At 41.7% G+C, this 15,721-nt stretch overlaps 1 protein-coding gene across 1 annotated transcript in view; it reads right to left on the reverse strand.

Annotated features, from left to right (window-relative positions):
* Positions 1-5,370: 5,370 nt before the first annotated feature.
* Positions 5,371-15,721, reverse strand: part of qsox1 (quiescin Q6 sulfhydryl oxidase 1) — a 31,380-nt gene continuing 21,029 nt past the window's right edge. Inside the window, exons 12-13 of the mRNA XM_074667349.1 lie at positions 7,417-7,578; positions 5,371-7,234 (exon numbers count right to left, since the gene is read on the reverse strand). Coding sequence (XP_074523450.1) covers positions 6,468-7,234; positions 7,417-7,578 — 929 coding nt within the window. The 3' untranslated portion in view covers positions 5,371-6,467. The remainder of the gene's footprint in view (positions 7,235-7,416; positions 7,579-15,721) is intronic.

Genomic DNA, 15,721 nt, shown 5'->3' on the forward strand with positions numbered 1-15,721 from the left:
GGGCAATAATTCAAGCAGAGGGCGACTCTTGTGCCACAGCAATGACCCAGCCACCTCTAATTAGATCTAATATTTCAGTGCACGTGCTCATTGACATCTGAGATTCACAGATTCATCTTAAAGCGCAGGGAGTCACAAATACAGAAACGCATCCATCTGTGCAGGATGAGTACGTTTTCATGGAGTAGAATATATCACAGTTTCGGATAAAACTGCAGCATGCTGCTTCACCATTAGCCAAAACAAAAGAAACATTAAGTCCATTACATTAATATTTTTATGCATTTAGAAACAACACTGGTTTATCCTTTTTAAACATTTTTGCAGAGGTCAGGAACGCCTACATCAACATAATGAACCACCAGATTAGTAAGGGATAAAATGCACATTACTAATGTTAAACACTACATGACTGACGTCAACAGCACGTTCACTTTGTGTGGCTGTTAAGTAAAACTTGCCATCCTCTGTTGTGATAACTCCAATCCGTCCACACAAAACTGTTTTTCCTGTAGTTTGCACGATCAGCGTGCACACCTACCGAATAACAAAAGCTGCGGCGAATGTCTCCTTCCTCTCTCCCCTCCTGCTCTTCCTCCTCCTCCTCCTCCTCTTCTGCCTCCTCTTCTCCTCCATGCAGCTCAGATCTTTTTTGTCAGCCGAAGCTCGCAGAGACGAACAGCAGCAGTCAGTCCACACTTACTCCAACATCCAGTGACAAAAACAACACGAGTTAGCTGAGGCACCGTGTGTCCCTGAGCATTTGGTCCGAAAGAGGAGCAGGGAGAGGGAGAGAGGCAGAAACCTGAGCAGAGAGCACGGAGGAGAAAATTAAATTGCACTTGGGGGGCAAATTCTATTAGGGAATAGTTATTGTCTCCTGACAGCTCCTGTCCATTTGGGTAATTAGTAGAAGAGATTGGTTGAACAAACCAAATCTATTCCCGTCAGAAATGATATTTTCCAATACCCCTGATTGAACCTGGCTCTGCGCTGCTAGCACGAGGCGGTAATAAGCAGCGCGTTCTCAGCCCAGGTCGTCAAATAGCGACGCTTTGTCACGGCCCTTTGGCTGTAATGGGCTCATTTGACTCAAATAGCAAGAGCTACAGACAGAGCTGTGAGACTTGACTTGGAGTTAAACACAACCTGATACAGATTTTTCTTTTTATATAACACACTGCTGAGGCTTGTACTGTCTGTGCTTGTCACAAACAAGGCGGCCTTAAAGTCCAACCAAAATCTTTAAGTTTTATAAGGACAGCACTTTCAAAAATAATGCATCTCAGAAACAAACAAACTGTAAATTACTATCAATAAAGAGCAGAAGAGGAAAAAATACTGAGGGATCTGCAAAAAAGGAGTATTTCAAGTTTAACTTCCAGCGATTTAAAGGAACCTGCAAGGGGCTCAACATGACTTAAAGAATGAGAAGCAAATTATCTTATTGCTAAAGTTTCAAAACTTTGAACTGAGCTTTTCTTATGACAACTAATATACCTCAGAGGTGCATTATTTCAAAAGCTGTAGTGTTGATTGGTTTTAAAAAAAAAATCTAATTGGCAGTGTGAGATTAATGGAAGTGCAACATGAAGTTAACAGTCACTTAAAGATGATCAGAATGAATTAGCTTGTACCCTCTAGATCTGCTGTGATTTGGGATTTTTTTTGAAAGATTTTGAATTGATTGGGATTTTCTGGCATTTGCAGGGGTAAAGGGTCTTTCAAAAGACACTTAAGTATCTGGGAAATGTTGCTTGCTAGGTTTTCATAGAATTGCAAAAGGACTGAAAGAGACAGGACATATAGTACACCTTGATGAAAACTTGCCTGCCTTCCTAATTTTGGCTTCCCAAGTTAGAGGAAACAAACAGCTTACATGTTGTTTAATCAAGTTCCACTAGCTCCTCATTTTGCTTTTGAGAATAAGGATTTGAATGAGATGACCTGAAGACCCTGCAGTATAATCAGATTCTTGCAAAAGACACTTGGCATGAGCTCCAGATTCTCAAGTGAAAGCTAGGTGTGAATCTTCACACTGAACTGACAGGAGGGTGTCAGCTGGGTGAATTGTAACTATGTGAGAGATAAGTGCTGGATTCTCTCAAGCTTAGTAACCTACACTTCCTGTAAGCTGTGGGCCGTGTAAATTGTTTGCCTGGTCTTAGCGATGCCACGCTTTGGTTTCTACAGTGAAGTCTGAAACTGAATTGTGGTGATTGCCATTTGGAAATACTGACTCAACCTAAGTTGCGTTGGGCCTTTAGCCTCCTGGCTAACAGTTACTTTGTGTCTGCCTGTCAGTAAAATCAAACTAGCTCCCAAGTATGCCAAACTTGACAAAACTTGTAGACTTGATAACATTGAAACAAACTTAAAAAAAATAATGAACCCTGTGACTAATCCCCTTTTGCTCTTTGCTTACAAGAAGTCATAGAAAACATATAGAAGTAATCATAACCCCAAGCTTTGACAGAGGGATGAGGTTTTTTTTGGGAGATGAGCTGATGAACGAGCACGTGAAAGGGGGAGGGGCTGTCACAGTAAAATGAGATGGATCTGACCCCCTTGACTCCCTGCTTTAAAAGGCTGAATGTTTCAAAGCGAAAGGGGATCTGGCTTAGTTTGGATGTGATATATACCAATACCATATATTAACCTCCTTTTCATAATTTATTCAGACCCCCTTCCACAGCAGGAAGCTTTATAGTATTATTAAAGCCAGAAAGAGAGATGACAGAAAAATGCATCAAGGCCCTTCTGCATTTTAATATCAATACTAGAGAGGTAATAAACATAGAGGCAGAGAGCATGCAGGAGAAGAGCGACTATAAAACCCCACATTGTCTAATTTATGGAAGACAACAACAGGGCAGCAAGGTGAGCTTTTTACCCTTCAGTCTGTGAGTCTCATAACACAATAACACAACAACATTTCTGTGCACAACATTTGTTGTACAGTGAATAGACACAGAGGAACTTTGAAGGAAGGTAATCTGGACGTTTTGAGTGAAAGGCTCCTGAAAGAAGGATGAAAGCTTTGGCAAAAGAAGAGTTTTTATTCATATGAGGATGCTTGAGCTTCATTGAAAACTCTGTTTGCACTTCTCTTTACCTTTTTCTCTTATGTTTTTTTTTTTAAGTTGATCTTGAAGTTCTTCCTCCAGCTTGGAAAAGCAGGCTCTAGTAAATCTCCAGCTTTTGATATGAAAAAAATCTACAGGGATGCAAATGAACAATGCTAAAAATTGAATATGTTAATTTTTAAGCAAATATCATTTTTAACGCTAGAGGCCGTTTACACGACTACGGTTTTAGGGTGAAACGCAAAAGTAATGTTGCGTTTAGCCTCGCGTTTACACGGAAACAGCGTTTCAGCCCACCTACAACGCAAACTTTTAAAAACGGCCTCCAGAGTGGGATTTTCCTGAAACGCTGCCGACACCGTTGCCGGGGAAACAGGCGTTTTCAGTTGAACCGCTGACGTCACACTCAGCCTCGCGCGCGCGCATACAACAGGACAACAGTACCGTTGTGACGATCGTCGCTACCGTGTTGTGCTTGTGCTGCTAAATCTACTAAATCTGCTGTCTCCATACAAAATGTGTATCTGAGTTTACTGAACAGCCTTCAAGCTTCCTCAGGATGTGTTATATTAGCGAATCTGTGTTTACATTATATGTAGACTTGTCTTTCATCTGACCCCCCTCAACTTTTAACGTCTTTGAATGTTTCTGTTGCTTTGTTTTAACTTATCATCATTCAAGTTAAATCCTTTTTTGTAAAAACGGCTTAATCGATTCTGCACCTGAATTCAGACCAAACAGGATCACAGACATCCCTAAATGTGTCCTGATTTAGATTTGAAGCCCCTGTCCTCGATGTGAACCACTCACCTCCGCCTTGGCAAAGCTGCAGGCAGATATTACATTGCTGCCAACTTCCTCATTAACCATCATTAGTCTGAAGCAGCAGAACTCAAACAGCTCGCTGAGGCCCCGGGCTCCTGATAAAGAGCTTCTGTAGAGTAAGCAGCAACAAAGCATTGCTGACTCCAATCCTATAAGAAACACAGGTAAACATTTAAACAGATTAACAGATCAGAGGTGTGGCTGAAATGCTCTAAGACCAAAAGTCATGTCATGATTTAACAACAAAAGTGAATGAGAACCCTTAAAAAAAGTTTCAGAACAATATTTCTCTCATGCAGTTTGATAGTTTGTATATGTTAAAATTATAAGAGCCTACACTAAAATAATGTGGGATGATGTATTTGGTAATGTTTGGAAAACAAATTCCTTAAATGAAGAAGCTTCTCATGACAATCTCATTCATTTTGGTGATCATCAAAGTATTAACACCTGACAGAGTCACACCACCACAGCTGCCCAGCCCTGATGCTCCTCTGCTCTAATGTCAGGCTGTTAATCATCCTCTAGTGTGTGTGTGTGTGTGTGTGTGTGTGTGTGTGTGTGTGTGTGTGTGTGTGTGTGTGTGTGTGTGTGTGTGTGTGTATGTGTGTGTGTGTGTGTATGTGTGTGTGTGTGTGTTAAGGAAATCAACTGCCTTAATTCAACTAATTCACCGTCAAAACCAGTCATGGCGCCGATGGTCTTGATAAAGGATTGGAGTGAGGTTTTGAGTCAAGATCAGTGTGTGGGATTTGTGTTGTGCCTGTGTGTGTGCGCATGTGACAACTTGAGGGTGAAGGTAAGGGGCAGGAGTCAGGGGAATTCAAAGCATCGTTCAAGGAAACACAAAGCCCAAGATCAAGCCTCACTTGTCCTTCAGATGGGCGTCTTGTAATCCGTGCAACATCAAACCCCTGTTCTTCATCTGATCGCCCCTCCCTCTTTCATCCACCTTTACCCACCCAGAGGGTCCCTATCAAACCTCCCCCACAGAGCCCACCTCCAAGTGTGTGAGGGAAGAAGCCCTACAAAAGCCGATTGCGTTTTAATAAAGTTTATTATCTGCAAGGAGCTAATCCTCAAGGGTAATCTCTCCCTCTAGTCCTAAAGGAAAGCTGGATTACTCACTTGCTATAATCCCAATGAAATTGTTAGGATTTAGCTTGCGCTGCACAGCAGATGGCAACAGGCTTTTTCCTCCAACCTTGGGTGCTTGAACCCCCTTCATTTTAAATGTACCACCCTAGTTTTGCCTTCCCCTGTAGTCTGGGTCAAAACAACAAAACTAGCTGATATTTGTTTTTTCCAAACATGCAGTGAATGTAATCTGGAAGCTTCTGTAAACACATTTTGACACACTAGAAACAGCTTGTGTCAGTGACAGAAAAAAAGAAAGACTCTTTATCAAAAATAAATTTATTGATTCAGATAGAAGCAAAGATGAAAACAGAAAATCAGTGTTAGTGAGATTGTTAATCCTCAGACTTTACATTGTGTTGATGATAGTGTTTAAAATATGGTCCAGTGTGATCTCTATGTCCCTCAACAATACTTCCACAGAGAAGCTTCGTAATGTGAGGACTCAGCAGTTTGATGTAATATTCACAGATGTCGCATAAAGCTCGGTGCAGGGTTTGAAGGAGCAGCTTGAAGAAGAGCTTCCAACCAAAAACAGAAATCTGCTCCTCTCAGGTGAGTGAGGAGCCGCCTGTCCAGTCACATGTTCAACAAAAATATCCAGCTGTCTCACTCCGACAGATTAAAAAAAAACAAAACAAAAAAACCCAGTAAAAATTCAGGGACTGGTGCTATCTATGTCAGTAAAACTGTCCGATTACTACATTAAGCATAAAGCTTAAGACTCAGAAAACATCAAACTGCAGAAAATACATCCACCTGTAATTTAACATACAACTGGAAGAGATCACTTTCTCTAATCCCTAAATAATCATCAAAGTGATTCAAATACTTTTGACTGTCACTTCATATTAATTTAAACTACAACTTTTTGGTCATAGAGCACAGGGTAATAGTGGAGGGCTTCCTCTTTACATATGAGAAATTAAATAAAGGAAATACGTCTCCTACAAACATAATGCCGGCAAAGCAACAAAAATCACTTTTCTGTCTTCATATAGTTAAAACCGTCTTGGGTTTAATCCTTCATAAGTGGTGTAACAAAATCAAAAGCTTAATTACATTTTCTAGAGTCCAGCGAAACCTTTCAAACAAAAAACTCACTGGTGAATGTGAAGATTTATACGCACAAATCTTCCACAGTTCACCAGTTCTTTAAAATCTAGGCCATATTTGCAGTAAGACTGAATAACTCCTGAATTTTAAAGATTTTTAAGTCATTCCTTAAAGTTTCCCTCCTCTTCATCCTCAGTCAGACACTCATCTATAAAATTCAGGTTCATCCCGCCTCCTGCTCTGGCTGCAGTGGATGTCTAAACACCTGTTAGCTTGACACATCTCCCTGACCTGAAACTTAGCCTACATGACCCTACTGACTGTCAGTCACTGCCCTCAGGCCCAATTTAGATTCACTTTGGTTCAGGGTGAGGCCACTTTCACTCGCCGTAGCCTAAGACGGTTTTTGAAGAAAAGGTACATGGCCAGAAGACACATGCAGGAGAGGGAGTAAAGAATAACACACAGGCTGATGTCCAGCTCAGAGAATCCGATGCTCAGCACAGACATCCTCCAGCGTCCCCTGCGGTTCATCTCAGCCTCCTCCTCAAAGTACCCGTCTGTCAGTTCACGCTTATGTAGCCGATTTCTCTGCTCAAAGTTTGCATCCACTGGCTGTAGGCCGACCATCCCAAGCCCGGCGTCAAGCTCCATGCCAAGTCTGAACACTGGCCCCGGCTCCTGCTCCTCCTTCCTCTGCAGGCTGCGTTGTTTGACCCGTGCAGCGGCCATCTGGAGAGCCTTGGCCTTGTAGTGCTCGTTGACGAATGAGTCCAGATCCACAATGTCCTCTGGCACCTCCCGCATCTTCATCCCCACAATGCTCGGCCTGCCAGTACGCCGTCGGCGTGGACCTATGTTCACATCAGGTCTAGCCCAGGGGGTTGGCTTCGCCTCCATCTCTGCTGCTTCTCCACCTTCCTCTCCCATATCAGCCACGACTGCATCCTGAGGCCCCTCTTCCTCCTCCTCCTCCTCCTCCTCTTCCTGCACAGCGGGCTGTGATGGTTTGATGGAATCCACAGCTTCTCTGATCTTTCTCTCATGTTTCTGAGCCTCTAAGTTTTGCTGCCTAATGATTTGTTTTTGCTTTTGTATTTCCAGGACTTGACTCTCACTCTCCAGGTAATCTGACAGGACGAGAAGAAGAAAGACATGAACATTATTACTGAAGTCATTCAAGCAGAACAAAAAAACCTACTCAATCACTGCTTTTTAAATACTGCTGCTGCTTAGTATGAAAATGTGAAATAAGAAATTAAGCAGTAGGATTTTACGTTTCTAGAGCTCCAGACTGTAAACACCACCGTACCTGTGAGGATACTGCTGGGTGAGAAGTAGGACAGGAGGAAACGAAGAGCCTGCTCTTTATTCCACCTGTGCTCACCGTCTGCCCTTACTGTGTGGCACGATGGACACATTACTGGAGACGGCCACTGGATCTTTGGGAAGTCAGGGTCTTCAGTCAGAGCTCCTGCAGGGATGAACAAAAAGAACTGTTTTTGTTTGTTTGTTTGTTTTTTTGAACAATGTTTTTATTAGTTTTTAACAGACAAACAATAATAATACACTAGAAAAAGGAACAAACATTTTCTTTTAAACAACATGAACAAACAAACAAAAACAAAAGAAAAAAACAAAACAAAAAAAAAACAATATAGACAGTAATACATAAATAAATAATAGCAAAAAGTAACTAAATGAATTATCAAGAGTTCAAAATGATAACAGTAATAGTATACATATATTTTTTTAAAAAATAGATATATAAAAAATAAGTAAAATAGATAAATAAATAAATGTGGCTGTCACACTCCACAGTTCATTGTCATTGTTGTTGTTCAAGAAAGCTCATTAGGGGGGTCCATACCTCTTCAAATTCTTGTGCTCTGCCTCTTATAACATGAGTTAGTTTTCCATTGTAACACATCGTATCATTTCCCTTTTCCAGGACTGTACAGAAAAAACTTCAGTCTCTTTCAAAGATAAAGCGATCATCCTTCTGGCCTGCAGGAGACCCAAGTTGATCAGAGTCTTTTTTTTAGAGCTAGCCACAAAGTCAGCTGGAAATAGACCCAGGATGCAAAGTTTTGCTAGATAAGTTACTTGGGTACCAGTGATAAAGTTAAGTGTACGAAGAACCATTTTCCAGAAATTCACCAGTTTGGGACGTACCCATACACAATGTATTAAGGTACCTTTCTCAGTTAAACATTTGACACAGGTGTCTGGAATGTCAGTTTGTCAGTTAGTTTGTGTTTGTGCTTTCACCCATTCATCCTCACCTATATCTTCCTTAATATCTGAAATCCAAGCTTTCATTCTGTCACTGCAAGATTCCTTCTCATGAGAAATAAGTGTAGCATATATTATTGAAATTTGCCATCTACCATTCATACGTTTAAGAATTATACCCTCTAGACCAATCATTCCCAAAGTCTGGGTCCTGACCCAAAGGTGGGTCTCCAGAGATTTTTTATGGGTCACCAAATTAGTTTTCAAAATGTTTACACAAAATTCACGCTTCCCTTTACCAGAAGAAGTCTCCCTTCCCCTTTATTTGTTAACGGATGATTGGCTCCCCACACTGTCATAGCTGGTTATGTTTTCATTGTGAAGGGTCATCGCCACGTTTACTCTAACTGGAAACATGCAACTGTTTTTCAAAAGTCTGAAGCCATTTGCTGGTGCTACTCAAACAACCAAATCCAAACCACCTTATGTTTCCTACTGTTTTACAGCACTCAGAGGAAAGGCTGAAAACAAGACATGGAAAGATGCCGTTACCTTTATTCTGGATTAACATCGCGTCTTAATATCTTGTCCTTAATATCACATGACGGGGATGCAATTCTGAAAAGCAAGCGGGCCAACCCGTAATAAAAATGCAAGTATTTTCAGAGTGTAAGCCTAGCTAATAAAATATGTCAGGCCTGTTAGCTACTCCAAAAAATGTAAATGATGCAGAAACATGATTAAAGCACCCTTTTTTATCCTGTCATTTGATTTACAGATTACATATTTTGGATTGGGTCCCCATGGCTTGTTTCCCCAAAAATGTGGGTCACCTGGAAAAAAGTTTGGGAAACACTGCTCTAGACAAGACAGTGGTGGTTCATGTATAATGTTATATTGTTTTGATGAAATGAAATGTTTTAGCTTAAGATATTTACAAAGTGCTTCTTTGGGATAGAGTATTTAAAACAAAGGTCATCAAATGTAATCAGAGACCATGAGCATATAAATCTCCTAGTTTCTGCAACCCTTGGTTAGCCTGTTTCTTAAAGCCACTATCATCTGTGCCTGGGGTAAATTGTGAATTCCCCCAGATAGGAGAAAACTGAGAGATGGAGAGTGTGTCTCCAATATGTTTATGAGCTTTAAACCAAATGCTAATGGTGTTTCTAAGGAAATGATTTGTTGGTTTTTTCATTAGTGTTTTAATGTCTGCTGAATATAAGTAAAGGCTCAAAGGGATCTTGGATGATGATTGCTCAATAGATGCCCATGCTGGAGGGGATTGTGTAGAAAAATAAAACATGGTAAAGCGCGAACAAAAAGAAGTGTTAATGTTATGAGACACAGGGTCCTCATCTCTTTACAGAGAAAGACCGATTGACAAAAAAAAGATGTCTGATTGGTTGAAATGAATAAAAAATGAGAGCTTTAGATTAAAACTTCCAGCCATTAAGCACTTATTAATGATTTTTTCTTACTGTTTTTTTGACAGCTACAGTACAGCTCTGCTGAATCTTAAATTTATGAATAAAGTTATTTTGAATTCCAGATTCAAAAATTCTGAAATTTTCACCATAAATCATCCGTCATAGTGCGTAAAAGGAGAGGCATAGTTTGTATTTAAATGTTAAGTTTGTCGCAATGGCAGTGTGCAAAAGTCTCTCGACAAGAAAACAGTTTTTGTGGTGCAATCTACAGTCAGAAGCATAACTATCAAAACTTCACTGAGGTTAATTTTAATACTAAGTAGCTCTCATGCAGGATTTAGTGCTTTAACAGTGAGTCACATTTCTTTAGCTACTAAAGCTTTGTAAGTCTTTGCACTATGACAAACTAATAAATGCCTCACTAACTTTCAGCAGGTGATATACAAGGTCAGAGAGCGCTGGGTGAATGAGGATTCAATTTAACATTCAGGAAATACAAGATAAAACCCCCTTCAGCTGCTTCTCCCATTGTTGTTTCTTTTATTCTCCTTGTCGGTGCGTCAACTTGAGGATGTAAGTGCTCTGACGACTGGATGCAATCTGCGCTGAACCCATTTGATCTTGTCACAGCGCTCGTAAAAACTAAGTGCCCATATGCATATGTGTATGTATGTGTTTTAAGTGTGTATATGTAAATCATCTGCCCCTGTTTGTGAGCATGTAATCTAGGGATTGATATTGTGTGTGTGTGTGTGTGTGTGTGTGTGTGTGTGTGTGTGTGTGTGTGTGTGTGTGTGTGTGTGTGTGTGTGTGTGTGTGTGTGTGTGTGTGTGTGTGTGTGTGTGTGTGTGTGTGTGTGTATGTGTATGTGTGTATGTGTGTATGTGACAGGGTCTAACAATGATCAATGGGCTTCTGGGATGTCCCAGTGGGAGGGGTGGTGAGATAATAGATGTGGCCAAAGTGGACAGCTTCCCCATGCATACACACGTGCGAACACACACAGACATAACACACACACACACACACACACACACACACACACACACACACACACACACACACACACACACACACACAAACTATCCCTGTTTTCAGGCGGCAGACCTTGGTGCACCTGTCTCGTCCTCTCACACCCCTTTGAAAGCAGAGTTCAATCTCCAAATTGAACATGAGAGCAACAGAAACCTCAGAGGGGAGTTACCCTCCTAATGAATTAAAAAACTTTCTCCCTTAACAGGTTTAGTCACTAACACACATATGCACATACACACATACACACACACATACATGATACATCTATGCAAACAGACTGGATGAGGAACAAACACTTAGATAAAAACAAACCGACTCAAACACACACATCACAAATGCCTGCAAGAACAGAAACACAGGTCAGTATCTCATAATAATTTTTTGGGGTCACCAACCTGCTATTGTTAATGTGTGTATGCATGCATTGTGAGTGTGTGTATGTGTGTGTAAGGATGGAAAAGGCAGAGCAGCAGCAGGTCTGTCACTTTACAATGCTGTCAATTTACATCCTCCATCACCTCCATCCTCCCCCACCGCTAAAGATTAATCTCAGTCATATGCATGTGTGTATGTACTCTGCATACAGTACTTTATATAAAGGATACATCAATTTTACTGTGTCCTGGATGGGCTGCTGCAGCCTGTGTGTGCATGTGTGTGGGGGGGCTTTTACACATTTCAGCAGGTGAGAGCACACACATGCACACACTTTCTCTCTCTCTCACACACACACTCACACACGCTCACGCCCCCAGATGCCTCAGATCTCGTTCCTTATTCTAATCAGCTTGCCACGTTTGTGGCCAGGGTGACTTTAGCCATAGCAGCCAGATTGAGATTGCCACAAAGGCCTGTCACTGGGATGTCATCACTGCCGCTCATACATATTCATCAGGTATAAATATGTATTGTTCAGCACGTCAAACTAGCTTCCTCAGCACTAATTCTGTAAGTGAGGATCAGCTACACCGCCCTGCATCCAGAGCCATCATGGCTGCTGGGGAGCACAAATGCTGTCAGACATTTTTATGCTCATTTAAATAACTGTGACAAAAACTAAAACATGGCAACATGGCTTCTGTTTACTGGATAAAGAATCCAACACTCTGGCTTTGGGACACAAATCTGCTGGAAACATAAAGGTCTTTATAATCTAAAACTGGTGTTGAAATCTTGTAGCTTATGTAAATCAAACATGGGTCAAGGTGTGTGCACATTAGAGAGGCACACGGCAAAGAGAGCAGACAAAAAGAATAATAACTCCTCAAACAGAAGTTGTTCGTTAGCTAACCCCTAACACTGATTCAGTCATAATCCTGCTTTAATATATGTAATTCTTACATTTAACTGCTAAAGAAATATTTCTGCTTTATTTCTTACATTTGGGGAAAAGGTAACCTAATTAGTCTAACAGTGAGTTACCTATTGGTCTGTTGTTTTTGTCACAAAGGGGAAAAAAATTAAAAAGTGAAATTCACAATAAAGTAAATATTTTTAAATGATGTTATGCTGTTTGTTTTTTCTTCTGTTTTAAAAATGCATTTCTGTCAACAACCAGCATCGCTGCATGTGAACAGTCCACCAGGCGACCCTGCCTGCTGAGCCGTTCTGTCTGTAGAAATGTGAATCAGTCTCAGCCTGTTGACAAGCAGCAACAGGGCTGAGCTGCCACCGCTCTTAATTCTGCTGCTGCAAGGAGGCTGAGGGCCCTGGGGCCTCTTTGTTGCCAGCTAAATTAATTGTTGGGCTGCTTTACAAATAGCTGCTCTTTCATGCATGGCTGCTCCTGAAAGGAGAGGCGCGGGGGCCTGCTAAAGAGCTCCACTTTAGGCAAAGGGAAGAGGAGGGGCTGAGTGGATGGAGGGATGGAGCGTGCTGTCCTCAGGGAGAAGCTGACGCTCATTGCTACAAACGCAGCCAAACCCTCGACTCCTCCTTCTCTTTCCTTCTGATTCACCCGACTTATCCCCTGTGGACCCCTCGACTCACCCTCTAGCATGACTAACTCCCCCTGCCACACGCCACAACTTGACCCATGCTTGGAAGCCTGTGTGTGTGTGTGTGTGTGGAAAGCAGGGGAGGAAAAGGAGGGGGGAGTGTGTGTGTGGCTTGTGTCGTGGTGTTTGCCACCTGCTGTCACACAATGCCTTGGGAATTATATGTGTGTTTGTGTGTGTGTGGGCAGAGAGGACTGGCTCCTGGGGGACCCATCCTGAGAGGATGCTTGGCTATTACTTGTCAAGCGGAGGATATGAGTCCCCGGGGATGATGAGTGGAAAGAGAGAAGGACCGCCACAGGAACAGAGGAATAGGAGAAGATGGATGGATGTAGGTGGAGGGTTGAATAGTGTTTAAGTGTCTGGGGAGCAGACTTATGCGGGCACGGGTGTCCTTCTGGCCCCTGCTGTTAAGGACACAAGCTGTCCCTGAAAAAAGAAGAGGGGGCAGTCTACACAAACAAAAGATAGTGATTTAACAAAGTGGGCTTAATAAAATCATATGAACACTGATGAGGGAGGAGGGATGTTTGGGAGCTGTTTAACACTTGGTTGTGATGTGTTGATAGAGCTTTGAAGAAAAGACAAAAAAGTCTGGAATAAGGACCAGATATAAAACTTGCAAACTACGAGAACACAACATTTTCTTAATCTTAGTCGTAAAGGAAAAACGTTCAGTTTAAATGGACTCCAAATGGATTCGCCATCAAATGGTGTTTTAAGGTACAAGTGCTGAAAGACTGGAGGAGACAAACTTCAGGATGGTCAATGACTCGAGACTGTAGTGGGGCACAGTGTGGGGTGTGTGAGAAGGATGGTGAGGGTGTGAGAAGGATGGAGGGGGTTCAGGAGAAAATGGGTGAGGCAGAAGCAGATGATACTTGAAGGACTAAGACAGGGTGACAGCTGGTGTCTGATCTGAGGATCCGTTTTTCCTCCTCCCCTTAACCTCTAAGTCGTATTACAAAGACTCACCAATGCTAGGAGGAAACTGGATCCAAAGAAAAGACCCCAAACAGTTGAAGCTGGGATACAGAGAGGACAAGTGTAAAAAGAAGACATGATGTTTTGGGAGAGGTGGGAGGACTAAGATGGTTTAACACCCTCAGGTGTGTATAATGAATCAATTATAAGATGGGCCTAAGCTACACTACTTTGTCTTTCCAACTATGAATAACAGAGCTGTCGGTGTTCATCAATTTTGAATCAATATTCCATTTAAAGACTAATTGTACTTTTTTGAATGTACTTTTTCAAGATCAAAAGTTAGAAATAAACTCATCACCATCATAAAAAATACTGATAAAAACTCATATGATGTTCAGTTCAGACTTTCACAACAAAAGCATGACTTGCTACCACAGACTGTGTAAAACATGGACGTAGTCTTGCCGACGTCACCCGTCTGTTTCTGAAACGGAAAATTAAGCACATCGGCTATTGCGGCCATATTGGTAGTGGCAAGGGCTTCGCCTACAGCCATAGGGCGCCTGTCGGTCACGTGACCCTCAGCTGTGCCTCTTATTGGGGGAGCTCACAATCTGAATATCCTCTGAACAGCTGAGTTTGAAAAAAATTCACCCCCGTACAGTGAGAGCTGGTAGTAAAATTAGCGACTTAGACAGGAGACGTTTTTGAACCAGGCTGTAAATAGGTTAATTTCTGCTTTGAAAACAGCTTTTTTTGGCTTGGTGTGTATGTGACTTCTGCTACTTCTGAAGCCAGTCTCAAGCGAACACTCAAGAAACATATTCATATTGTCTCATATTCTCAGACCAGAGGTTGCAGCTTGCTTGCTACGCCCTCTCTGTAGCAGACAGTAACCTGATCTGCAAGAATCATAAACTGTAAAAAACATGGACATAGTCTCAGTGATGTCTCCACCTGGTTTCTGAAGTTTAATGATGTAGGATGCTGACCCTGTCTTTGTGTGACAGACATTTTCAAACATTTTCATTTCGCTCTAAAGATGGGCTTTAAGAATGAGTGTGAGGCTGTCAGGACTTTTCAGCCCTAAGTGGACACTCAAGGAGCTGCAGTTTTTAACACTTCTGTGTCAACTTCTTTTCTTAGGACCTGTGCTTGCCACTTGGTTAGAAATACAGCACCCAGTCTTGCATTGCAAGCTCCTGATGCTCTGATTGTTAGTTTCACACACAGCCAAGTGTCTATCCCATAGACTGTAAAAAATATGGATGTCCGCTTGCTCAGCTCGAAGTGAGGTCTCCACAAAACTGCTCCCCCTGGTGGCTGGCCGCAGTATAGATTAAAAAATCTGGCTCCCCAGTCATTCCAGATGGGCTGTGGTCAAACTTTAAAAAATTAATACACCTCGTAGAAATGTTTTTCACGTCTGATTATTGTGGTGACTTGAAGATATCATTTGGCTACCTTGTATTCAAGTCCTCTTCTTTCTGAAAAGTTTTGTTTTCATTGGTTGTACGAGGTTAAAAACGAGGCTTTACTTAACGTTTAACGATGACTGACAGCCGCCTTCTCGTATATTTTTTTCGGGGATTGTAAAATATGTCGAGAGGTAGAGTCAAGAAGTGATTAGACTCTCGAAAGAAAAAAAAAATATTATTTTTGTCACCCAGCTCCACTCAGATTCTCCAAGAATTCCTCATCGTCTCTACTGCACAGACTCTGGCTGCAATTGCTGCCAATGGCTGCCCCTGTGACGGTGGTATTTTGGCTTCAAAACCATACACTGATAAATGGCGGAGCCACACTGTCAACTCTATAAACAGTCTATGGTCTATCCTGACTTGTACACCGATGAGTGTGTTGGTCTTACAATGCTGTCTGGTTGTTGTTGCTTTGTTCACTCTGAGCAGCAAAAAGTGATCACGGCACTGATTAAAAACAGAAAAAAAAGAAAAAGTTGGTTTAAGGGGTGCACTGATACCAATATCTGGGC

The sequence above is a fragment of the Halichoeres trimaculatus genome, unplaced genomic scaffold (genome assembly GCF_033239565.1).
Source record: "Halichoeres trimaculatus isolate MK-OKI-2021-1 unplaced genomic scaffold, fHalTri1.1 fHalTri1_scaffold_4, whole genome shotgun sequence".
In the NCBI taxonomy this organism is placed as follows: Eukaryota; Metazoa; Chordata; class Actinopteri; order Labriformes; family Labridae; genus Halichoeres; species Halichoeres trimaculatus.